Source organism: Drosophila subpulchrella, unplaced genomic scaffold (genome assembly GCF_014743375.2).
Source record: "Drosophila subpulchrella strain 33 F10 #4 breed RU33 unplaced genomic scaffold, RU_Dsub_v1.1 Primary Assembly Seq52, whole genome shotgun sequence".
In the NCBI taxonomy this organism is placed as follows: Eukaryota; Metazoa; Arthropoda; class Insecta; order Diptera; family Drosophilidae; genus Drosophila; species Drosophila subpulchrella.
In genome coordinates, this window is record NW_023665689.1 from 169,580 (window position 1) to 196,912 (window position 27,333).

Below are 27,333 nucleotides of genomic sequence, written 5' to 3' on the forward strand. Positions count from 1 at the left end.
GACAGACAAGACAGACAAGACAGACAAGACAGACAAGACAGACAAGACAGACAAGACAGACAAGACAGACAAGACAGACAAGACAGACAAGACAGACAAGACAGACAAGACAGACAAGACAGACAAGACAGACAAGACAGACAAGACAGACAAGACAGACAAGACAGACAAGACAGACAAGACAGACAAGACAGACAAGACAGACAAGACAGACAAGACAGACAAGACAGACAAGACAGACAAGACAGACAAGACAGACAAGACAGACAAGACAGACAAGACAGACAAGACAGACAAGACAGACAAGACAGACAAGACAGACAAGACAGACAAGACAGACAAGACAGACAAGACAGACAAGACAGACAAGACAGACAAGACAGACAAGACAGACAAGACAGACAAGACAGACAAGACAGACAAGACAGACAAGACAGACAAGACAGACAAGACAGACAAGACAGACAAGACAGACAAGACAGACAAGACAGACAAGACAGACAAGACAGACAAGACAGACAAGACAGACAAGACAGACAAGACAGACAAGACAGACAAGACAGACAAGACAGACAAGACAGACAAGACAGACAAGACAGACAAGACAGACAAGACAGACAAGACAGACAAGACAGACAAGACAGACAAGACAGACAAGACAGACAAGACAGACAAGACAGACAAGACAGACAAGACAGACAAGACAGACAAGACAGACAAGACAGACAAGACAGACAAGACAGACAAGACAGACAAGACAGACAAGACAGACAAGACAGACAAGACAGACAAGACAGACAAGACAGACAAGACAGACAAGACAGACAAGACAGACAAGACAGACAAGACAGACAAGACAGACAAGACAGACAAGACAGACAAGACAGACAAGACAGACAAGACAGACAAGACAGACAAGACAGACAAGACAGACAAGACAGACAAGACAGACAAGACAGACAAGACAGACAAGACAGACAAGACAGACAAGACAGACAAGACAGACAAGACAGACAAGACAGACAAGACAGACAAGACAGACAAGACAGACAAGACAGACAAGACAGACAAGACAGACAAGACAGACAAGACAGACAAGACAGACAAGACAGACAAGACAGACAAGACAGACAAGACAGACAAGACAGACAAGACAGACAAGACAGACAAGACAGACAAGACAGACAAGACAGACAAGACAGACAAGACAGACAAGACAGACAAGACAGACAAGACAGACAAGACAGACAAGACAGACAAGACAGACAAGACAGACAAGACAGACAAGACAGACAAGACAGACAAGACAGACAAGACAGACAAGACAGACAAGACAGACAAGACAGACAAGACAGACAAGACAGACAAGACAGACAAGACAGACAAGACAGACAAGACAGACAAGACAGACAAGACAGACAAGACAGACAAGACAGACAAGACAGACAAGACAGACAAGACAGACAAGACAGACAAGACAGACAAGACAGACAAGACAGACAAGACAGACAAGACAGACAAGACAGACAAGACAGACAAGACAGACAAGACAGACAAGACAGACAAGACAGACAAGACAGACAAGACAGACAAGACAGACAAGACAGACAAGACAGACAAGACAGACAAGACAGACAAGACAGACAAGACAGACAAGACAGACAAGACAGACAAGACAGACAAGACAGACAAGACAGACAAGACAGACAAGACAGACAAGACAGACAAGACAGACAAGACAGACAAGACAGACAAGACAGACAAGACAGACAAGACAGACAAGACAGACAAGACAGACAAGACAGACAAGACAGACAAGACAGACAAGACAGACAAGACAGACAAGACAGACAAGACAGACAAGACAGACAAGACAGACAAGACAGACAAGACAGACAAGACAGACAAGACAGACAAGACAGACAAGACAGACAAGACAGACAAGACAGACAAGACAGACAAGACAGACAAGACAGACAAGACAGACAAGACAGACAAGACAGACAAGACAGACAAGACAGACAAGACAGACAAGACAGACAAGACAGACAAGACAGACAAGACAGACAAGACAGACAAGACAGACAAGACAGACAAGACAGACAAGACAGACAAGACAGACAAGACAGACAAGACAGACAAGACAGACAAGACAGACAAGACAGACAAGACAGACAAGACAGACAAGACAGACAAGACAGACAAGACAGACAAGACAGACAAGACAGACAAGACAGACAAGACAGACAAGACAGACAAGACAGACAAGACAGACAAGACAGACAAGACAGACAAGACAGACAAGACAGACAAGACAGACAAGACAGACAAGACAGACAAGACAGACAAGACAGACAAGACAGACAAGACAGACAAGACAGACAAGACAGACAAGACAGACAAGACAGACAAGACAGACAAGACAGACAAGACAGACAAGACAGACAAGACAGACAAGACAGACAAGACAGACAAGACAGACAAGACAGACAAGACAGACAAGACAGACAAGACAGACAAGACAGACAAGACAGACAAGACAGACAAGACAGACAAGACAGACAAGACAGACAAGACAGACAAGACAGACAAGACAGACAAGACAGACAAGACAGACAAGACAGACAAGACAGACAAGACAGACAAGACAGACAAGACAGACAAGACAGACAAGACAGACAAGACAGACAAGACAGACAAGACAGACAAGACAGACAAGACAGACAAGACAGACAAGACAGACAAGACAGACAAGACAGACAAGACAGACAAGACAGACAAGACAGACAAGACAGACAAGACAGACAAGACAGACAAGACAGACAAGACAGACAAGACAGACAAGACAGACAAGACAGACAAGACAGACAAGACAGACAAGACAGACAAGACAGACAAGACAGACAAGACAGACAAGACAGACAAGACAGACAAGACAGACAAGACAGACAAGACAGACAAGACAGACAAGACAGACAAGACAGACAAGACAGACAAGACAGACAAGACAGACAAGACAGACAAGACAGACAAGACAGACAAGACAGACAAGACAGACAAGACAGACAAGACAGACAAGACAGACAAGACAGACAAGACAGACAAGACAGACAAGACAGACAAGACAGACAAGACAGACAAGACAGACAAGACAGACAAGACAGACAAGACAGACAAGACAGACAAGACAGACAAGACAGACAAGACAGACAAGACAGACAAGACAGACAAGACAGACAAGACAGACAAGACAGACAAGACAGACAAGACAGACAAGACAGACAAGACAGACAAGACAGACAAGACAGACAAGACAGACAAGACAGACAAGACAGACAAGACAGACAAGACAGACAAGACAGACAAGACAGACAAGACAGACAAGACAGACAAGACAGACAAGACAGACAAGACAGACAAGACAGACAAGACAGACAAGACAGACAAGACAGACAAGACAGACAAGACAGACAAGACAGACAAGACAGACAAGACAGACAAGACAGACAAGACAGACAAGACAGACAAGACAGACAAGACAGACAAGACAGACAAGACAGACAAGACAGACAAGACAGACAAGACAGACAAGACAGACAAGACAGACAAGACAGACAAGACAGACAAGACAGACAAGACAGACAAGACAGACAAGACAGACAAGACAGACAAGACAGACAAGACAGACAAGACAGACAAGACAGACAAGACAGACAAGACAGACAAGACAGACAAGACAGACAAGACAGACAAGACAGACAAGACAGACAAGACAGACAAGACAGACAAGACAGACAAGACAGACAAGACAGACAAGACAGACAAGACAGACAAGACAGACAAGACAGACAAGACAGACAAGACAGACAAGACAGACAAGACAGACAAGACAGACAAGACAGACAAGACAGACAAGACAGACAAGACAGACAAGACAGACAAGACAGACAAGACAGACAAGACAGACAAGACAGACAAGACAGACAAGACAGACAAGACAGACAAGACAGACAAGACAGACAAGACAGACAAGACAGACAAGACAGACAAGACAGACAAGACAGACAAGACAGACAAGACAGACAAGACAGACAAGACAGACAAGACAGACAAGACAGACAAGACAGACAAGACAGACAAGACAGACAAGACAGACAAGACAGACAAGACAGACAAGACAGACAAGACAGACAAGACAGACAAGACAGACAAGACAGACAAGACAGACAAGACAGACAAGACAGACAAGACAGACAAGACAGACAAGACAGACAAGACAGACAAGACAGACAAGACAGACAAGACAGACAAGACAGACAAGACAGACAAGACAGACAAGACAGACAAGACAGACAAGACAGACAAGACAGACAAGACAGACAAGACAGACAAGACAGACAAGACAGACAAGACAGACAAGACAGACAAGACAGACAAGACAGACAAGACAGACAAGACAGACAAGACAGACAAGACAGACAAGACAGACAAGACAGACAAGACAGACAAGACAGACAAGACAGACAAGACAGACAAGACAGACAAGACAGACAAGACAGACAAGACAGACAAGACAGACAAGACAGACAAGACAGACAAGACAGACAAGACAGACAAGACAGACAAGACAGACAAGACAGACAAGACAGACAAGACAGACAAGACAGACAAGACAGACAAGACAGACAAGACAGACAAGACAGACAAGACAGACAAGACAGACAAGACAGACAAGACAGACAAGACAGACAAGACAGACAAGACAGACAAGACAGACAAGACAGACAAGACAGACAAGACAGACAAGACAGACAAGACAGACAAGACAGACAAGACAGACAAGACAGACAAGACAGACAAGACAGACAAGACAGACAAGACAGACAAGACAGACAAGACAGACAAGACAGACAAGACAGACAAGACAGACAAGACAGACAAGACAGACAAGACAGACAAGACAGACAAGACAGACAAGACAGACAAGACAGACAAGACAGACAAGACAGACAAGACAGACAAGACAGACAAGACAGACAAGACAGACAAGACAGACAAGACAGACAAGACAGACAAGACAGACAAGACAGACAAGACAGACAAGACAGACAAGACAGACAAGACAGACAAGACAGACAAGACAGACAAGACAGACAAGACAGACAAGACAGACAAGACAGACAAGACAGACAAGACAGACAAGACAGACAAGACAGACAAGACAGACAAGACAGACAAGACAGACAAGACAGACAAGACAGACAAGACAGACAAGACAGACAAGACAGACAAGACAGACAAGACAGACAAGACAGACAAGACAGACAAGACAGACAAGACAGACAAGACAGACAAGACAGACAAGACAGACAAGACAGACAAGACAGACAAGACAGACAAGACAGACAAGACAGACAAGACAGACAAGACAGACAAGACAGACAAGACAGACAAGACAGACAAGACAGACAAGACAGACAAGACAGACAAGACAGACAAGACAGACAAGACAGACAAGACAGACAAGACAGACAAGACAGACAAGACAGACAAGACAGACAAGACAGACAAGACAGACAAGACAGACAAGACAGACAAGACAGACAAGACAGACAAGACAGACAAGACAGACAAGACAGACAAGACAGACAAGACAGACAAGACAGACAAGACAGACAAGACAGACAAGACAGACAAGACAGACAAGACAGACAAGACAGACAAGACAGACAAGACAGACAAGACAGACAAGACAGACAAGACAGACAAGACAGACAAGACAGACAAGACAGACAAGACAGACAAGACAGACAAGACAGACAAGACAGACAAGACAGACAAGACAGACAAGACAGACAAGACAGACAAGACAGACAAGACAGACAAGACAGACAAGACAGACAAGACAGACAAGACAGACAAGACAGACAAGACAGACAAGACAGACAAGACAGACAAGACAGACAAGACAGACAAGACAGACAAGACAGACAAGACAGACAAGACAGACAAGACAGACAAGACAGACAAGACAGACAAGACAGACAAGACAGACAAGACAGACAAGACAGACAAGACAGACAAGACAGACAAGACAGACAAGACAGACAAGACAGACAAGACAGACAAGACAGACAAGACAGACAAGACAGACAAGACAGACAAGACAGACAAGACAGACAAGACAGACAAGACAGACAAGACAGACAAGACAGACAAGACAGACAAGACAGACAAGACAGACAAGACAGACAAGACAGACAAGACAGACAAGACAGACAAGACAGACAAGACAGACAAGACAGACAAGACAGACAAGACAGACAAGACAGACAAGACAGACAAGACAGACAAGACAGACAAGACAGACAAGACAGACAAGACAGACAAGACAGACAAGACAGACAAGACAGACAAGACAGACAAGACAGACAAGACAGACAAGACAGACAAGACAGACAAGACAGACAAGACAGACAAGACAGACAAGACAGACAAGACAGACAAGACAGACAAGACAGACAAGACAGACAAGACAGACAAGACAGACAAGACAGACAAGACAGACAAGACAGACAAGACAGACAAGACAGACAAGACAGACAAGACAGACAAGACAGACAAGACAGACAAGACAGACAAGACAGACAAGACAGACAAGACAGACAAGACAGACAAGACAGACAAGACAGACAAGACAGACAAGACAGACAAGACAGACAAGACAGACAAGACAGACAAGACAGACAAGACAGACAAGACAGACAAGACAGACAAGACAGACAAGACAGACAAGACAGACAAGACAGACAAGACAGACAAGACAGACAAGACAGACAAGACAGACAAGACAGACAAGACAGACAAGACAGACAAGACAGACAAGACAGACAAGACAGACAAGACAGACAAGACAGACAAGACAGACAAGACAGACAAGACAGACAAGACAGACAAGACAGACTTGACAGACTTGACAGACTGATAGTCTGACAGACTGACAGACTGACAGACTGATAGACTGATAGACTGACAGACTGACAGACTGACAGACTGTTTCTGTTTTGAAACTGATTTTTAAATAAGAAATAAGTGTTACAAATAAACGACATTTTCATACCCCTGCAGAGGGTATTGTGACTTTAGTCAGAAGTTTGCAACGCAGTGAAGAAGACGGTTCCGACCCCAAAAAGTATATATTTACATAAGTCGTTCTTCGCCCGAATAAAAAATCAGGAGATTTTTATACCCTTGCAGAGGGTATATTGATTTCAGATAGAAGTTTGCAACGCAGTGAAGGAGACGTTTCCGACCCCATAAAGTATATATATTCTTGATCAGCATGACTAGACGAGTCGATCTAGCCATGTCCGTCTGTCCGTCTGTCCGTCTGTCCGTCTGTCCGTCCGTTTCTACGCAAACTAGTCTCTCAGTTTTAAAGCTATCGGTCTGAAACTTTCCCAAAAGTCTTATATCTTTTGCAGGTAGTATATAAGTCGGAACCAGCCGGATCGGTCAACTATATCTTATAGCTCCCATAGGAATAATCGGATAAAAAAATTTAAAAAAATTATATCTTCGGTGTTTTTTAGCCTATAACCTACTAAGCTTGGAAACAACATTTTTTAATAAGTTTTGAATTTTGAATTAAATTTAATCGAAATCGGACGACTATATCATATAGCTGCCATAGGAACGATCGGAAAATTTGTGGAAAAATAATATGAAACAAATTATAGCTTCGGTGTTTTTCAACATATAACCTCCAACGCTTGGAAATAACATTTTTTAGTTAGTTCTGAATTTCGAAATTAATTTTATCAAAATCGGACGACTGTAACACATAGCTGCCATAGGAACGATCGGAAAATTGGTAGGAAAATAATATGAAACAAATTATAGCTTCGGTGTTTTTTAACATATAACCTCCTACGCTTGGAAATAACATACTTTAATTAGTTCTGAATTTCGAATTTAATTTTATCAAAATCGGACGACTATATCATATAGCTGCCATAGGAACGATCGGAAAATTGGTAGGAAAATAATATAAAACCAATTATTGCTTCGGTGTTTTTTGACATATTATCTTGTACTATTGGGAATATCATTTTTTGTGTTTTTAAATTTAATAATTTAAGCTGCAAGGGTATATAAGCTTCGGCTTGCCGAAGCTAACTTCCTTTCTTGTTTTATATTTGTTGGTTATTCTTTATTAGAACGTTGGAAAAAGACAAATTGTATGTTACAGAATTGGTTAGAATGAAACCTCGGTTTGCGTCTTAGAATTTACTGTTAGTGCATTAGGTGACGCAATCGCAAGTGGATGATGCGATCGATACTTCTTTGTTTATGTTTACATAATTCGGTCTTATTAGATTTTGCGATCTTATTGGATTTTAACGTTTATGGAATTACGTCATTGTTGACGTTCGGACTTAATCAATTTTCTTTGTTTGTTTGCATTGCGGGATCTCAAGCTTCTGTATCGTTTTTAATCAAAGCCGAAATTGGCGATTCTGTTTATTTGTGAACGGTTTCGTTCTTTGAACTGGTAGCCGTTGAGAAATCGCAGTCCAGTTACGTCACTCCCCCATCACTGAGACAAATCACATAGTTATTTATGTGATTTTAGGGTATAGTTTTGGTATTTCTTGTAACTCTTGTGAGTTTTGTAACTCTTGTGTTTCTATTGTTGGGTCGTCACCTTTTGTGTTATTGTATTTAAAAGGTATTCTTTTAGTATTTCTTTAAATTTATAAAGTAGGTACAGTGATATACTTAATATTAAGCGACCCAGTGTTACAATTAAAACTATTTTGTAAATCTGGTTTTCTTTATTTTGTTCAAAAAATATTTCTTTTGCTTGTATGTATGATATTGAGTCTAATTTGGTGACAATATTTCTTGTGTATATGCTTTGTGTGTAGTCAGAATTATAATTGCTTATGGATAAATCGTTAATTGCAACTGAGCAATTGTGTATTTTGATCATATTGTTTCCTTCAATTACAATTTCATTTTTAATACAATTTTGATTTAGTATAGTTTTTGACAAAATCCACGTAACTATGATATTTGGTTCGACATTATTAATTTGGGTAGTTAATAGCGTTTTTGTGTACCTGCAACTAGTATCTGTTTGATTAAGGAGACCTAAAAGACATGTGTTGGTAACAGGTTTTTTTTTTTTTCTTTGTTATACAAACTATTTTTGTATACGTAATATTTGTTTTGGGTGTTATCTTGTAATATTTTATTATTATTTTTATCTGGATAAGGTAATATTTCGTATACGGGAAGTTTTCTCTGGGTATGTGGGATATAATTAAAATTTCGTTTGAATCTGACCTAAGCCAAAATGAGGTTTTAATGTTGAGAAGTATCTCAAAATTAATGTTTGTCAAGTAGTCGTGTTTTAATAACTTTGGATTGAATATTCCTAATCTTGCTAGCTGCATTCCCATTTCCAGATCTTAAATGTATTCTGCGAAATGTTCTAAATTAAAAACCAATAATTCAAGAATTTTTTCGTTTTCGTTGTATTCGAGATGCTTGTTTATTATATCGATGCCTTTGTTAACTGTATCGATTATATTATTTAGTTCGTTTACCTGTACACTGTTTTGAGCTATTACATTGATTTTTTCTTCTAATTCTTCTTTATCATTATTATCTAATGTTCCAAAAAGATATTTGTAAGCTGTTCCTACAAAATTAGCTAATCCTCTTTTGCTTCTCCTAACAATTTTTAACCCATTCATTTCTCTTTGTAGTTTTTCCGTTAAATATTTAATCTGTATTATTTCCTTAAAGCCAAACGCTTGTGATAGCAAATTTTTGTAAGTTTCTTCTGTTTTTGTAATATTAATTGTGAAGCAATGGTATTCAAAACTATCTGGGATGTTGATTGTGTCGGTCATAAGTAACAAATAGCCATTGTATGATTTTATAGGGTTAATTTCTATAAATTGGTTGTTACCCATTGGCATCATTATTATTGGGTCTTGATCTGGGTCCTCCTGCAAGTATTTACTTTTATTAACTTTCTTTTGTCTCTGGAAGTTTGTTTTGTAATGTTTTATTTTTCGACCTCTGTTAGTTTCCTCAACATGATCATTGTCTATTTGCTCTATATTTCCTGTCTTTTTATAAGGATTGTGAAATTATGGGAGCCTTTCTAAGTTTGGTATTTACCTCAAAATGTTGTCGTTTTTTATTATGTTGTTATACCCGTTACTGGTAGAGTAAAAGGGTATACTAGATTCGTCGGAAAGTATGAAACAGGCAGATGGAAGCGTTTCTGACCCCATAAAGTATATATATTCATGATCAGGATCACTAGCCGAGTCAATCTAGCCATGTCCATACTATAGCTAATAATTCTTTTTCAATTGTACTATAGTTTTCTTCATGTGCATTTAGAGTCCTACTAATGTAACTGATTGGTTTGTTATCCTGAGAAAGAACTGCTCCTAATGCAAAGTTGCTAGCATAAGTAGTTAATAGAAACCTTTTTTCAAAATCTGGACAAATCAGTATGGGATCGTTTATGATAAGTTGTTTTAATTTATTGAATGCTGCAATAAATGTATCAACTTTAAATGTCACGTTAGAACCAGCTTTTAAACATTTAGTTAAAGGTTTTGAAATGTCTGCGAAGTTTGAAACGAATTTTCTGTAATAACCGCAAGGGCCAAGAAATGATTTTATTTCTTTTTGAGTTTTGGGAATTGGAAATTTATTGATTGCCTTAACCTTTTCTGGATTTGGCATTACACCGTTTGGTCCAACTATGTGTCCCAAAATTTCTGTTTCTTTTTTCAAAAATTCACATTTGTCTAGTTGTAATTTTAGGATAGCGTTTTTAAGTTTTTCAAAAACAAATTTTAATGAAGTAAAGTGTTCTTCAAGGGACGTAGAGAAAACAATTATATCGTCCAAGTATACAAGGCCATGCTTGTTTATTAATTCACGAAGGACATTGTTCATGCATCGCTGACAAGTTGCAGGTGCATTTTTTAATCCAAATGGCATTCGTGTGTACTCGTAGTGTCCGTACTTTGTGGAAAACGCTGATTTGTTTATGGAATATTGGTCCATTTCGATCTGGTGGAAACCTTTAGCCAAATCAATTGTGGTAAAGTATTGACACCGTCCTAGCTTGCCTAGTATTTCGTCCATATTGGGATTGGGAAATTTATCACTAATAGTGATCTCATTTAAGCCCCTATAATCTACTACAAGTCTAAATTTTTGTTTACCTGAAGCATCTTTCTTTTTTGGTACTATTCACAATGATCTGCAATAAGGTGATTGGCTGTGCCTAATTATTCCTTGCTTTAACATATCCTGTATTTGAGACTCAACTTTTTTTTCAAATGAAAAAGGATACCCATACGGTTTTTTATAAATTGGATTTTTATGATGAGTTTTTATTTTATGCTTAACAACATTCGTAAAGGTCAAATTTTCACCATCACAATATTGAATGCATTTATATTGGTTAATTAATTTTAATAATTTAACTTTTTCTTATTCATTCAAGTGTTCTAAACGATAATCTTCTAATTCATTTTGAACAGCATAATTTATTTAATCAGTATAATTTTTAGATCTTAGCAATGCCTCAAAATTATTTATTTGTGTTGGATTTTTCAAACTAATGATTTTGTGTAAAAAAATGCGCCCACTAATAGTAGTGCGATTATTTAAATAATCAATATTTGCCTGGTTTGCCTCTAGTAACTTTCGTCCTAGTAGTATGTCATAACTGGAAGAAAAGTCGTGAATATAAAATATTTGTTCTTGAGTAAATAAGCTATTAGGTGCAACTTTTACAAATTCATTTAGTTCATAATGACCTGTCATAGTGCGTATGATTGTCGGATCTTTATGCTTTATGTATGCTCCCGTTAAGAAAATTTTTTTTCATTAAGTTAATTGATGAACCGGTATCGATGAGGCAACGATAATTATGATTATTTATAGTTATTTCTATGTATGTAATTGGTCCGAGGCTTGCATTGGAAAATTTTCATTTTCATCATACACATCTTCTTCTTTGTACTCTTTATTTTGTTGATAATTTTCGTCGACTTGCATTCTTGGTTGTTGGGTACTGAGCCCGATCGTCCACTTGGCTGTTGGCTTTGATTCATTGTATTATTTTGCTGTCCCTGAATTAAATTTCTTCGAATCTCTTGGTAAGTTCCCCTATTTTGGTCAAAAGTATTATTTCTGAAATTCGATTGGAACCTATAATTTTGTGGAACCATTCTTTGGGGTTGATTGGGGTGTGGTTGAATTGAAAGAGCTGGGCCAGGATTAAATTGATGGGTGTCGTACAAATTAGTGTAAGGGTAGGGGTTACGTGTATAATTTGTTTGTTGTTGCTTTTGAATTTTATTAACATGGATGTTATAATGTTTTAAATTTTAATTTTCTTCGTATAGCCCTTCTTGCCGAGCCGCTTGTTTCAGTTTAAGTACTGTTGAAATATCGCTTCTTGCTAATGTCATAAAAATTCTGTCAGGTAATTTTCGTTGTATTAGGTTTTTTGTAGTCCCAAACTTTGCTTCTGTGTACAGTATAAATTCATTTGGATTTCCCTCAAGTTCTAATTTGTTGCTTATAACTAACTGCTTAAGCTCGATCTCATTACAACATTTTCTTAGATTACCTTTAAAATTAGTATTGTATAATCGCCTTAATAGTTCCTCCACAGGTGTTTGCGTTTTGTACTCGTCGATTAGGGCTGCTCTAAGATCTGGCCAGTTGTTGACTTGTAGAACTTGCAGAATCCTCTGGTCATCACCGGTGATTTGAAGTTCAATTGCTCCAAATATAAGGCTTGTCTGTCGATCATTGGTTGTAGGATACAGACGCAAAAGGTAGTTAACTCTTCTGACAAAGGTTCCTCGGGTAGATGGATCTCCTTCAAACGTTGGAATATTCCGGACCTGGGACAAAAGCTGATTTAAGTTTTGCTCCGTCAATGGATTGGGTGCCACACCAATTTGTGGTTGCCCTTGAGCTGGTGGTTGTTGGTCCATTTTGATGTGTTTAATTAAATTCCAATCAACTTTATTACTGACCGAATTGGATTTATTCAGTAGTCGATTGAAATTTAATTTATTATAATATTTTTTCAGTGCCTTTAATTTGCACTTAGGTTCTTTTGAGGATCTCTTAGTTGCACATCCGAGCTAGTCGAATAAATTGCTTACTTGTGGGCAATTCCTTTAATTGATCAGTAAGCTAACGACTTTGTTTTTTCGCAAGGATATTTTTTAAAGAGATCCTACCGACTGCGCCATTTACATGAGTCGTTCTTCGCCCGAATAAAAAATCATGAGATTTTTTATATTTGTTGGTTATTCTTTATTAGAACGTTGGAAAAAGACTAATTGTATGTTACAGAATTGGTTAGAATGAAACCTCGGTTTGCGTCTTAGTGCATTAGGTGACGCAATCGCAAGTGGATGATGCGATCGACACTTCTTTGTTTATGTTTACATAATTCGGTCTTATTAGATTTTGCGATCTTATTGGATTTTTACGTTTATGGAATTACGTCATTGTTGACGTTCGGACTTAATCATTCGTTTTTAATTAAAGCCGAAATTGGCGATTCTGTTTATTTGTGAACGGTTTCGTTCTTTGAACTGGTGGCCGTTGAGAAATCGCAGTACAGACACGTCACTATATATATTCTTGATCACCATCACTAGACGAGTCGATCTAGCCATGTCTGTCCGTCCGTTTCTACGCAAACTATTCTCTCAGTTTTAAAGCTATCGTGCTGAAACTTTCCCAAAAGTCTTCTTTCTTTTGCAAGAAGTATATAGTTCGGAACCAGCCGGATCGGACAACTGTATCTTAGAGGTCCCATAGTAATAATCGGATAAAAAATTTTAATAAATTATATCATTGGTGTTTTTTAATATAAAACCTCCTACGCTTGGAAATAACCTTTTTTAACTAGTTCGGAATTTCGAATTTAATTTTATGAAAATCAAACGACCATATCATATAGCTGCCATAGGAAAGATCGGAAAGATGGGAAAATAATATGAAACACGATATTATTATAATATTGGGAATATCATTTCTTGTATTTTTTTGAATTTCGAATTAAATTTAATAATTATAACTGCAAGGGTATACAAACTTCGACTTGCCGAAGTTAACTTCTTTTCTTGTTTTAAGTTAATTGGGTAGTTTTTGTTTAAACGTTCAAGCGCCTTACAAACGATGTTGTGTGCCTTTAGTTAATATTAATTTTTTGGATTTCCATAACATTTCCGAGGAACGGCGCAACATTTACTTTCTCTTTAAGATTATTTGATTTATATAAAAATTTGAGAGAATGAGAAGATAAGATTAATATTGAGTCAATCAACGCATCTTGTTGAGTTGTTAATAAGAATCATAACACCAGAAAATAGTCTTTAAACTTAACCAGAGAAATAAATATGAAAATCAAAAATCATCTACAGTACAGAATCGCCTTTCGCGATTCGCAATGCGCTAAAAATGGTTCATATAGCATTTTGCTGGTTTTTACTTTTTATACTCGCTAAAGACAAAAAACTATATTTTCGACAAAAAAAAAACTTTAAAAAAACTGAGCTTATGTTCATTTTTTTTTACATTTTATTACTTTTGCGCTCAGGGTGGTTCAACAGTTTTAAAAACTTGCAACAGAAGGAAAATTATATGTTGACCCCTCGAGGAGTCTTCTCGCCCTTACGCCATTCAGATGACCGCTAGGTCACCGATTTTATAATTTTATGGTCGATTTTCAAGTTTTATGGGCGACTTAAGATTACTTTTTGACAAACAAAATATGGAAATTTTGCTCTAAAAATGAGAAAGTATTGATAACACCTGTTCGAAAAACTCGTCACTAATTTTAAAAATATACGAAATTAAAAAAAAAGCAAGGAAGAACGCTATAGTCGAGTACCTCGACTATCAGGTACCCGTTACTCAGCTAAAGGGACCAAAGAGAAATTGAAATATGCAAGCAGCAAGGCGAGATTGAAATGCGCCATCTACCCGCGATACATGGTTATGCGAGCGGTAGAAAGATTTATGGGAGTTGGAGTGGACGTGGAAAACTTTTTTTGGGTCAATCCATAGGTATTGAAGAGACTAATACATTTCAGCTAAAATTTGTTATATAGCATGAAAATTGTGGGCGCCACAGGCTTAGGCAGCTTGTGGAAGTCAGAGTGGGCGTGACATATTCGCGTAACAAACTTGCGTTGCGTACAAGGCTACGGAAACTAAATCTGAGATCCCAATTCTCTATCTTTGATAGTTTCTGAGATATCTGCGCTCAAATTTACGATTTTTTGAAGTTTGTGGGCGTTAAAGTGGGCATGGCAAACTTTTTTTGGGTCATTCGATAGATATTGATGAGGACAATACATTTCAGTTAAAATTTTTATTCTAGCATCAAAACTGTAGGAGCCACAGATTTGGAAGGCTTGTGGGCGTTAAAGTGGGCGTGGCACCCTACTGAAACAAACTTGGGCTGGAAAGCTCTTTTCACGCGCTAACACGTTTTTGATTGATTGTTGTTTCTTTTTAGTCGTTCGTGAGTTAAAGAAAAAAGTTAAATAATAAAGTTAATAAAAAATATGGCATATTTTACAGTACTACTACGGTAATGGCAAAAATGCATCTAAAGACGCCAATAAAATTTGTGCAGTTTATGGACCCGATACAGTTTCCATATTCACCGCACAACGATGTTTTAAACGTTTTCGTTCTGCTGTGCAGGTGGTCGAAGACGCGCCACGCTCCGGAAGGCCTGTCACCCAAAATTGCGATAAAATCGCTGAATTGGACGAAAGAGTCCGGCATAGTAGCAGCCGTAGCATCAGTCAAGAGCTGGGCTTGAGTCATCAAACCGTTGTTAACCATTTGAAAAAGCTTGGAGTCACTTACAATCTCGATGTATGGGTGGCACACGAATTGACTCAAAAACCGTATCGACGCATGCGAATCGCTTCTGAATCGCTGAATCGTTTTTGAAGCTTATGGTGATTTTGCGATGAAAAGTAGGCCACTTACGAAAACATAAGGCGCAAACGGTCGTGGTCGAAAAGCGGTGAAGCGGCCCAGTCGGTGGCCAAGCCTGGATTGACGGCCAGGAAAGTTCTTGTGTGTTTTGTGGGATTGGCAGGGAATACTGTCAACAACTGGACAGCTTGAAGGCTGCAAACATGCAGAAGAGGCCATCTTTGATCAACAGAGGCCGAATTGTTTTCCATTAGGACAACGCCAGGCCACGCACATCCTTGGTGACGCGCAAGATGCTCCGGGAGCTCGGATGGGAGGTTCTTTTGCATTTACCGTAAAGTCCGGATCTCGCACCAAGTGATTACCACCTGTTTCTGTCCATGGCGAACTCGCTTGGTAGTCTGAAGTTGGCCACAAGAGAGTCCTGTGAAAATTGGATTTCCGAGTTTTTTTGCCAATAGGGAAGCGAGCTTGTATAAGAGGGGCATTATGAAGATGGCATCTCGTTGGGAACGCAACAACGATGTTTTAAACGTTTTCGTTCTGCTGTGCAGGTGGTCAAGACGCGCCACGCTCCGGAAGGCCTGTCAACCAAAATTGCGATAAAATCGCTGAATTGGTCGAAAGAGACCGGTATAGTAGCAGCCGTAGCATCAGTCAAGAGCTGGGCATGAGTCATCGAACCGTTATAAACCATTTGAACAAGCTTGAAGTCACTAAGAAGCTCGGATGTATGGGTGCCACACGAATTGACGCAAAAAAACATCTTTGACCGTATCGACGCATGCGAATCGCTTCTGAATCGCAACTAAATCGACCCGTTTTTGAAGAGTATGGTGAATGGCGATGAAAAGTGGGTCACTTACGACAAGGTTGGGCGCAAACGGTCGTGGTCGAAAAGCGGTGAAGCGGCCCAGACGGTGGCCAAGCCTGGATTGACGGCCAGGAAAGTTCTTCTGTGTGTTTGGTGGGATTGGCAGGGAATCATCCACTATGTGCTGCTCCCCTATGGCCAAACGCTTAATTCGGACCTGTACTGCCAACAACTGGAACGCTTGAAGGCAGCGCTCATGCAGAAGAGGCCATCTTTGATCAACAGAGGCCGAATTGTCATCCATCAAGACAACGCCAGGCCACACACATCTTTAGTGACGCGACAGAAGCTCCGGGAGCTCGGATTGGAGGTAATTTTGCATCCACCGTATAGTCCGGATCTCGCACTAAGTGATTACCACCTGTTTCTGTCCATGGCGAACGCGCTTGGTAGCCTGAAGTTGGCCACACGGGAGTCCTATGAAAATTGGCTGTCCGAGTTTTTTGCCAACCGGGAAGCGAGCTTCTATAAGGGGGGCATTATGAAGTTGGCATCTCGTTGGGAACGCAACATCGAACAAAACGGCGCATATTTGACTTGAATCGCATTATTATAACCTATTTTATGAAAAATTAAAAATTCAATAAAAATACCTCAGGACTTTTTTGACAACCTATTACATACTTTATGGGGTCGGAATACATTCAGGGATAACCTTCCTTAAAATACGAAAATTGGAAACAAAATTTCGTATTTTAAGGAAGGTTATCCCTGAATGTATGAAATATCGCATACAAACATGGAAAACTTGTCGGAGTTTTACTTGAGGGGATAAGATGTTTAATGTTACATTAACTAAGACATAGGGGGGTCTGAAGAAGAGAAGCGAGTTAACAGTGTAATCCAGCGCGATATATACATTTCAATTACAATTTAACTCTTAAAAGTATTTGTTGTCTACTCTAGTTTTTAAAATGTGTTTAAAGTAGTCCCATGCACATTCTCTAAAGTATTCAACACAATCCAAAGCAGCAAACAGAAAAATTAATATGTTCGTCAAAATATTTATAAAAAAATAAAAGATACCAAGTTTCTAGATTTCGTCATTCCTTATTAAAAACTTGTCCATGCGGTTAAATATCAAGAGGTCTAAAACGGGTTAAAAAATTGAGTTCAAACGTCTTAGAGTAAAATTTAATTCGAGTAGCACCTTAAAACCATCATATGTCCAACTTCCTAATTTTAAGATGCAGGTCTGTACGTCATACGGAAAATATTCAACGTCGATTGAATAAGAGGACTTATACACGGCAGGAGATTGCCAAATCACCAGTCCATTATTATAAACTATTGCTTTTGTCATAAGTGTCACTTTATAATGACCATCAGCACTGAAAAATATACATTTTAACATAGCTCCTGTTACCATAGTAGACAAGCCAAATTGCTGCAGTGATTTCTGCATAATACTTTAAGATTATTAAATATTCATATACTGAATCTTATTAATTATATCTCTAATCTAGATTACAAAATATTTTTCTATCTTAAATATATTTAATGTCAAATAAATTTCACTTAGTTATACAAAAACATGTGTGCGTACTTATATTGCACCTCATATAAAAGGGATACGGATCTCTCAATAAGAAAGTGGCATTACCTCTTAATTGGATCGACAAATACTATAAAACAAATTTGGCCGGACAGGTAACTTAAATAAATTTTTTTAATATAAATATAATAATATAAATAAGACGATGTATTTTAAGCATATGCCTATATATTAATTATTGGAAAAACAGTTAGTCATAATGATACTAAAAATAAGACATTTCCGAATCCTCGGTAATATAAAGAATATTTTTGTAAAACCATGTTAAAAATATATAGATATTTTGGACAGAGGTAGCAGCGCAGTATGCGCACATGGTACACCCAGAAAAACCTGTTCCCGTCTGGTTGCCCATAACTTTTTTATGGATGGTTTGATTTTACCAATTGGGATGGATTAATTTTTGTTGATAAACAAAACAAAGTTTGATGAACTTCTGTACCAAACCTTTAAATTGTGGGCAAGGCAGACTTCAGTGGATGTGGCAACTTTTTTTAGGTCAGTCGAAACAAAAACATTTCGGTTCAAAGGCTCTTTCTTGAATCAAGACTCTGCTGAAGCAAACTTCTTTATGGATTAATCGATAGGTATTGACGAGACTAATACATTTCAGTTAAAATTTTTTATAAAGTATGAAAACTGTGGACGCCACAGGTTTGGGCGTTTTGTGGGCGTGGCATAACAAACAGTTTGTATACCCTTGCAGTTATAATTATTGAATTTAAAAATACAAAAAATGATATTCCCAATAGTATAAGATAATATGTCAAAAAACATCGAAGCTATAATTTGTTTCATATTATATTCCCACCAATTTTCCGATCGTTCATATGGCAGCTATATAATTTAGTCGCCCGGTTTTGATAAAATTAAATTCCAAATTCAGAACTAATTAAAAAATGTTATTTACAAGCGTAGGAGGTTATATGTTAAACAAGGAAGAACGCTATAGTCGAGTACCTCGACTATTAAATACCCGTTACTCAGCAAAAGGGACCAAAGGGAAATGGAGATATGCAAGCAGCAAAGCGAGATTGAAATGCGCTTTAAGCGTTATGGGCGTTAGAGTGGGCGTGGCAACATTTTTTTTGGATCAATCGATAGATATTGACGAGACCAATACATTTCAGTTAAAACTTTTTTTTATCTAGCATGAAAATTGTGGGCGTCACAGGTTTGGGCGGTTTGTGGGCGTTAGAGTAGTAGAGTGGCAAATTTTTTTTGGGTCAATCGATAGGTATTGCCGAGACCATTAAATTTCAGTCAAAATTTCTCTCGCATCAAAACTGTAGGAGCCACAGTTTTGGGCGGTTTGTGGGCGTTAGAGTGGGCGTGGCACTCTGCTGAAACAAACTTGCGCTGCGTAAGAAGCTCAGGAATCTGCACGCCAAATCTCAATAACCTTGCTCTTATAGTTTCAGAGATCTCAGCGTTCATCCGGACAGACGGACATGGCTAGATCGACTCGGCTAGTGATCCTGATTAAGAATATATATATATATAAGAATATATATACTTTATGGGGTCGGAAACGCTTCCTTCTGCCTGTTACATAGACGAATAGACGAATCTAGTATACCCCTTTACCCTACGAGTGACGGGTATAAAAACACCAAAGCAATAATTTGATTCATATTATTTTCCCACCAATTTTCCGATCGTACCTATGGCAGCTATATGATATAGTCGTCCGATTTTGATAAAATTAAATTCGAAGTTCAGAACAAATTAAAAAATGTTATTTCCAAGCGTAGGAGGTTTTATGTTAAAAAACACCGAAGCTATAATTTGTTTCATTTTATTTTTCCACCAATTTTCCGACCGTTCTTATGGCAGCTATATGATATAGTCGTCCGATTTCGATAAAATTTTATTCGAAACTGAAAACTAACTAAAAAATGTAATTTCCAAGCTTAGGAGCTTAAAAAACACCAAAGATATAATATTTAAAAACTTTTTTCCGATTATTCCTATGGGAGCTATAAGATATAGTTGTCCGATCCAACTGGTTCCACCTTATATACTACCCGCAAAAGAAATAAGACTTTTGGGAAAGTTTCAGCCCGATAGCTTTAAAACTGAGAGACTAGTTTGCGTAGAATCGGACGGACAGACGGACATAGCTAGATCGACTCGTCTAGTCATGCTGATCAAGAATATATATACTTTATGGGGTCGGAAACGTCTCCGTCATTGCGTGGCAAACTTCTGACTGAAATAAATATACCCTCTGCAAGGGTATAATAACATAACAAACTTGCGCTGCGTACAGGGCTACGGAATCTAAATCTGGAATCCCACTTCTCTATCTTTGATAAATTCCGAGATATCTGCGTTCATACTTACGATTTTGAGAAGCTTGTGGGTGGTTTGTGCGCGTTTAAGTAGGTGTGGCATACTTTTTTTTGTTCAATCGATAGGTATTGATGAGAACAATACGTTTCAGTTAAAAGTCTGCTTGCCAAGTCCCAAATTTCTAGCTCTTATAGTTTCAGCGTTCATACGCACAGAAGGACAGGGCTAGTTCGCCTCGGCTAGTTATTCTGATCAAGAATATATTAGGTTGTCAAAAAAGTCTTTAGGTATTTTCGCTAGTTGTCGCTGCAAGCGCGTAGTTCTAGTTGCATCGGGTCATGCTTTACCGTTTTGGAAAGCTCTTTTCACGCGCTAACACGTGTTTTATTGATTGTTGTTTCTTTTTAGTCGTTCGTGAGTTAAAGTGTCGCAAACATGGAGCAAAATAAAGACAAAATACGGGATATTTTACAGTACCACTACAATAAAGGCAAAAATGCATCTCAAGCCGCCTATAAGCTTTGTGCAGTTTATAGACAACGATGGCATTAACGTTTTCGTTCTGGTGTAGAGGTGGTCGAAGATGCGCCACGCTCCGGAAGGCCTGTCGTCGAAAATAGCGATAAAATCGCTGAATTGGTCGAAAGAGACCGGTATAGTAGCAGCCGTAGCATCAGTCAAGAGCTGGGCATGAGTCATCAAGCCGTTGTTAACCATTTGAAGAAGCTTGGAGTCACTAAGAAGCTCGATGTATGGGTGCCAAACGAATTGACGCAAAAAACACCTTTGACCGTATCGGCGCATGCGAATCTCAAAATTGACCCATTTTCGAAGCATGTGGTGACTGGCGATGAAAAGTAGGTCACTTACGACAACGAAAGGCGCAAACGGTCGTGGTCGAAAAGCGGTGATGCGGCCCAGACGGTGACCAAGCCTGGATTGACGGCCAGGAAAGTTATTTTGTGTGTTTGGTGGGATTGGCAGGGAATCATCCACTATGAGCTGCTCCCCAATGGCCAAATGCTCAATTCGGACATGTACTGCCAACAACAGGACCGCTTGAAGATAGCACTCATGCAGAAGAGGCCATCTTTGATCAACAGAGGCCGAATTGTCTTCCGTCAGGACAACGCCAGGCCACACACATCTTTGTTGACGCGCCAGAAGCTCCGGGAGCTCGGATGGGAGCTTCTTTTGCATTTACCGTATAGTCCGGATCTCGCACCAAGTGATTACCACCTGTTTCTGTCCATGGCGAACGCGCTTGGTAGTCTGAAGTTGGCCACAAGAGAATCCTGTGAAAATTGACTCTGCGAGTTTTTTTGCCAATAGAGAAGCGAGTTTCTATAAGAGGGGCATTATGAAGTTGGCATCTCGTTGGGAACGCGTCATCGAACAAAACGGCACATATTTGACTTGAATCGCATTATTGTCCATTACTTAATAAAAATACATCAGAACTTTTTTGACAACCTAATATATACTTTTTGGGAAACGCTTAATTCTGCCTGTTAAATACTTTCCATCGAATCTAGTATACCCTTTTACTTTACGAGTAACGGGTATAATTAACCCAACATATATTTTATACAGCAATATTTCATACATACAGGGATAACCTTCCTTAAAATACGAATTTTTTTTCCAATTTTAGGTCTCTCTCTCACATTTAAGGTGACATTGCAAACTTATGACTGGAACTATAAAGGTATACAAACGGAAAACTTGTCGGAGTATTACGTGAAGTGATAAAATGTTTATTGTTACATTAACTAAGACTTAGGGGGATCTGAAGAAGAGGAGCGAATTAACAGTGTAAGCCAGCGCGATATATACATTTAAATTACAATTTAACTCTTAAAAATATTTGTTGTCTACTATAATTCTTTAAATGTGTGTTAAAGAAGTCCCATGCACATTCTCTGAAGTATTTAACACAATCCAAAGCAGCAAACCGAAAAATTAAAATGTTCGTCGAATTAATTAGAAATAAATAAAAGATACCAAGTTTCTAGATTTCGTCATTCCTTATTAAAAACTTTTTCATGCGGTTAAATATCAAAACGTCTAAAATTGGTTAAAAATTGAATTCAAACGTCTTAGAGTAAAATTAAATTTGAGTAGCACCTTAAAACCATCATATGTCCAACTTCCTAATTTTAAGATGCAGGTCTGTACGTCATACGGAAAATATTCAACGTCGATTGAACAAGAGGACTTATACACGGCAGGAGGTTGCCAAATCACCAGTCCATTATTATAAACTATTGCTTTTGTCATAAGTGTCACTTCATAATGACCATCAGCACTGAAAAATATACATTTTAACATAACTCCTGTTACCATAGTAGACAAGCCAAAGTGCTGCAGTGATTTCTGCATAATACTTTATGATTATCAAATATTCATAGACATATATGTTTCATAATTTTTTATAAAACATTTTAAAAGGTTATACTGAATCTTATTAATTATATTTCTAATCTAGTTTACAAAATATTTTTCTATCTTAATTATATTTAATGTCAAATAAATTTCAATAAGTTATACAAAAACATGTGTGCGTACTTACATTGCAACTCATATAAAAGGGATACAGATCTCTCACTAAGAAAGTGGCATTACCTTTTAGTTTAGACAAATACTGTGAAACAAATTTTGCCGGACAGGTAATTAATAGTTATTAGAAAAACAGTTAGTCATAATGATACTAAAAAGAAGACATTTCCGAATCCTCGATAATATAAAGAATATTTTTGTAAAACCGTGTTAAAAACATATAGATATTTTGGACAGAGGTAGCAGCGCAGTATGCGCACATGGTACACCCAGAAAAACCTGTTCCCGTCTGGTTGCTCATAACTTTTTTATGGATGGTTCGATTTTACCAATTGGGATGGATTAATTTGTGTTGATAAACAAAACAAAGTTCGATGTACTTCTGTACCAAACCTTTAAATTGTGGGCCTGGCAGACTTCAGTGGGTGTGGCAAATTTGTATAAGGTCAGTCGAAAAAAAACATTTTGGTTCAAAGGTTCTTTCTTGAATTAAAAGTGTGGTCACTCTGCTGGATCAAACTTGCGCTGCGCAAGAGTCTGTAGAATCTGCATGCCTATTCCCAACTTTGTAGCTATTATAGTTTCCGTGATCTTAGCGGTCATACATACGGACGGGCAGATGGACAGGCAACTCGGCTGATCAAAAATATAAATACTTGCTGAGGTCAAAAACGCTTCCTTCTGCAAAAAGTTAAAATAAATGAAGGAAAATCCCAAAATCGCCTACAGGAGGACAGTGCAGACGAAAAAGGACGCCTAATCCAATCTGTAGCCCATCATTGAGGGACTTGACCCACAGAAAGCAATAGCAAAGCAGGGCAAATGTGCTGGAGGTAATCCCATTGGGAAGCCCATTGGGAAGTCCATTGGGAAGGAGCATGCCGAGTGGGACTCCGCTCCCTACATGGACATCCTGAAGGACGTATCCTCGCAAAGAAAGTAGGTTCTGGCCAAAAGAATATTGTTACGATGCACGAATAACCACCTGTTCGGAATTAATGGACTAGTTGTAAATAGTTTGTTGTTATATTATTATTGGATAATACCCATTAAGGAATAGGGAATACCTGTAAGGCAGTAGACCCTGTCGCGAAGTTTACTGTGTATCTCTATTGGTCATCCCTAAAACACACACACACATTGAAACTTTGAATTATACGGGAAGTTAAGCGTCGAAACTTTGGAGTATTTTAACCTGAAACTAAAAAATTTCGCTGGAAACCTTAAATGGGCACCTTGTGTTTGGCAAGGCACAACTCACACGTGCACATGCTTCCTCGGAATTCACTTTAGAACATCATCTTCGCCATATCATGGACACGTTCGACCAAATTAAGAAGGTGTCTGCGGAAAGATACTCCCTCTCTCAGGTAGAGGATTTGGCCGTACCCGACGATCTGCACGAATACGAAACTAAGTACTACGAATTGCACGCGTTGTTATCAGATGCCATCGTTGAGAGAAAACGGACAAACTCTCATTCGTCTACCCTGATCGCCAATGTGGAGGAGCCACTTGAACGATGAGCTACCTCGCAAGCACAGCTGGTGGCTTCGCAAACTCAATTCTTGGAGCAGGTTCGGGAATCAAATACACACACGGAAATAATCAAGATTCCAATTTTTCGTGGCAACTACGAAGATAGGACTAAATTTTGTGATCTGTTTCTGGGGTTGTGGATCGACGCGAAAACCTCACCAGATGCCAGAAATTCCATTACGTCCTATTTGGATGGAGAAGTGCTTAACTTGGTGAAAAAACTTGGAGGAAAACTATGTTGAAGCCTGGGATAAACTAGTACATCGGTACGACAAAAAGCCACTAATAACGCGGTCTTTTATTGCTGGTTTTTTGGCGTTACAAAACGTCTCAGCTTCGGGAGTAGCTCGATTGTTCAAGGTAGCCGATGGAGCTGACGAGTCTATTCGATTATTTCACACACTTGGTTGTGATCAGTGGGACCCATACACTAATACACATACTACTAGGCAAACTGGATATGAAAACCCGCCAATCTTGGGCGGAACGGCCAGAACGCTGCTCAAACGATGCGACTCACTGGAATTTTGTTAATCTACTCCCAAGGTTTACGGGAATTCATATTTAAAGATTTGTACTGTCTGCACACAACCGCTTTCGATAATGGCCTGCACTCATTTTCTATCAATGGAAATACCATACCGTCGATCATTCGCAAAGCTTCATAAATTGTAGTTTCAATTCGAAATTCAGATGTCATTTCTGCAAAGGATTACATCATACACTGGTACATCAAGATTCAGAAGAGGAACGTGAGCCCGCAGCCAATAACAAACCGGACAGCAGCGGTACAAGAACAGAAGCTCTACCAGCCGGAATATCCAATTTCTCCGTAGAGACTGCCCTTCTTGCTCGAACCCAGACCATGGTGCCCACCATACTAGCTTAAGTCGTGAACATATGTGGTAAACAGACGTTTTGCCGAAATCTTTTGGATTCCGGATCGACTATCACCTTGGCCACGGAGGCTTTCATTCAATGGCGCACCTCGTACCCATGCGCGCATTTCGATTATGGGTCTTCCTTCTCAAGCCGCAGTTACAACTCTCTGGAGAGATCTACAAGGCCTGCACTAGACTAGGCCGACCCCACATTCGCTACCCTTGGAGACATTGATGTAATTATCGGATCGGATCAGCTATGGAGTCTTTTTACGGGCCAACGAAAACTGTTAGGAAGGGAATGCTATCAATTCATGAGCCTTCTGCAACAGGCCGTGAATCGATTTTCTATGTTGGAAATCAAATCAATCTAGCATTAAACAAGGAAGAACGCTATAGTCGAGTACCTCGACTAGATACCCGTTACTCAGCTAAAGGGACCAAAGGAAAATGGAGATATGCTAGCAGCAAAGCGAGACTTAAATGCGCCACCTACTGGCGGTAGACAGATTTAAGCGTTGTGGGCGTTAGAGTTGGCGTGGAAAAGTTTTTTTTTGATCAATCGGTAGGTATTGACGAGACCAATACATTTCAGTTAAAATTTTTTATCTAGCATGAAAATTGTGGGCGCCACAGGCTTGGGCGGTTTGAGGGCGTTAGAGTGTGCGTGGCATATTCGCGTAACAAACTTGCGCTGCGCTCAAACCTACGGAATCTAAATCTGAAATCCCATTTCTCTATCTTTTATAGTTTCCGAGATATCCGCGTTCATACTTACGATTTTTTGAAGTTTGTGGGCGTTAGAGTGGGCGTGGCAAACTTTTTTTTGGGTCAATCGATAGGTATTGATGAGAACAATACATATCAGTTAAAATTTTTATTCTACCATCAAAACTGTAGGAGCCACAGTTTTGGGCGGTTTGTGGGGGTTAGAGTGGGCGTGGCGCTCTTCTGAAACAAATTTGCGCTGCGTAAGAAGCTGCACGCCAAATCTCAATAGCCTAGCTCTTATAGTTTCCGAGATCTCAGCGTTCATCCGAACGGACCGACAGACGGAGAGACGGACAGACGGACATGGCTAGATCGACTCGGCTAGTGATCCTGATGAAGAATATATATACTTTATGGGGTCGGAAACGCTTCCTTCTGCCTGTTACATACTTTCCGACGAATCTAGTATACCCTTTTACTCTAAGAGTAACGGGTATAATTCGAATTCCTTTTACATTATGTGTATCACTCGTTTTGATCAGACTATCGTAGTACATTTTCAACTTTGCGGCTATATATAGTAGTCCTCTCTCACACTCTTTTGGTATGTATAGTATCTTAACTTGTCAGCTTTGACTACAATCACTAAAAATATTTTTTGTGTTGTGCTTTGTAATCATCTTTATATAAATAAACTACGTTTTACAGAAGCTACTGAATTTGTAGCTCCAGTTGGCCAGAAATAAAGTCAAGAACTAATATGTATAAATCTCTAACAGCGTTCCAAATCGGGAGTGACAGATAAATTGTTCATTATTCCTATAGATCAGTAGAATTCGTAAATACGGGATATAGATAAAAGTTAAGTCAAAAAATCACGTGTA

At 39.0% G+C, this 27,333-nt stretch overlaps 1 protein-coding gene across 3 annotated transcripts in view; it reads right to left on the reverse strand.

The window, feature by feature from the left end:
* The window catches only part of LOC119562486 (acetylcholine receptor subunit alpha-like), a 670,242-nt gene that overhangs the window by 150,981 nt on the left and 491,928 nt on the right, over nt 1-27,333 (reverse strand). Inside the window, exon 8 of one of the 3 annotated variants that reach the window (XM_037875691.1) lies at nt 23,047-23,067. The exons of the other annotated variants lie outside the window; for them this stretch is intronic. Within the exon in view, the coding sequence (XP_037731619.1) occupies nt 23,062-23,067 (6 nt within the window). The 3' untranslated portion in view covers nt 23,047-23,061. Of the gene's footprint in view, nt 1-23,046; nt 23,068-27,333 lie in introns of those variants that run through there. 3 annotated transcript variants of the gene reach the window in all.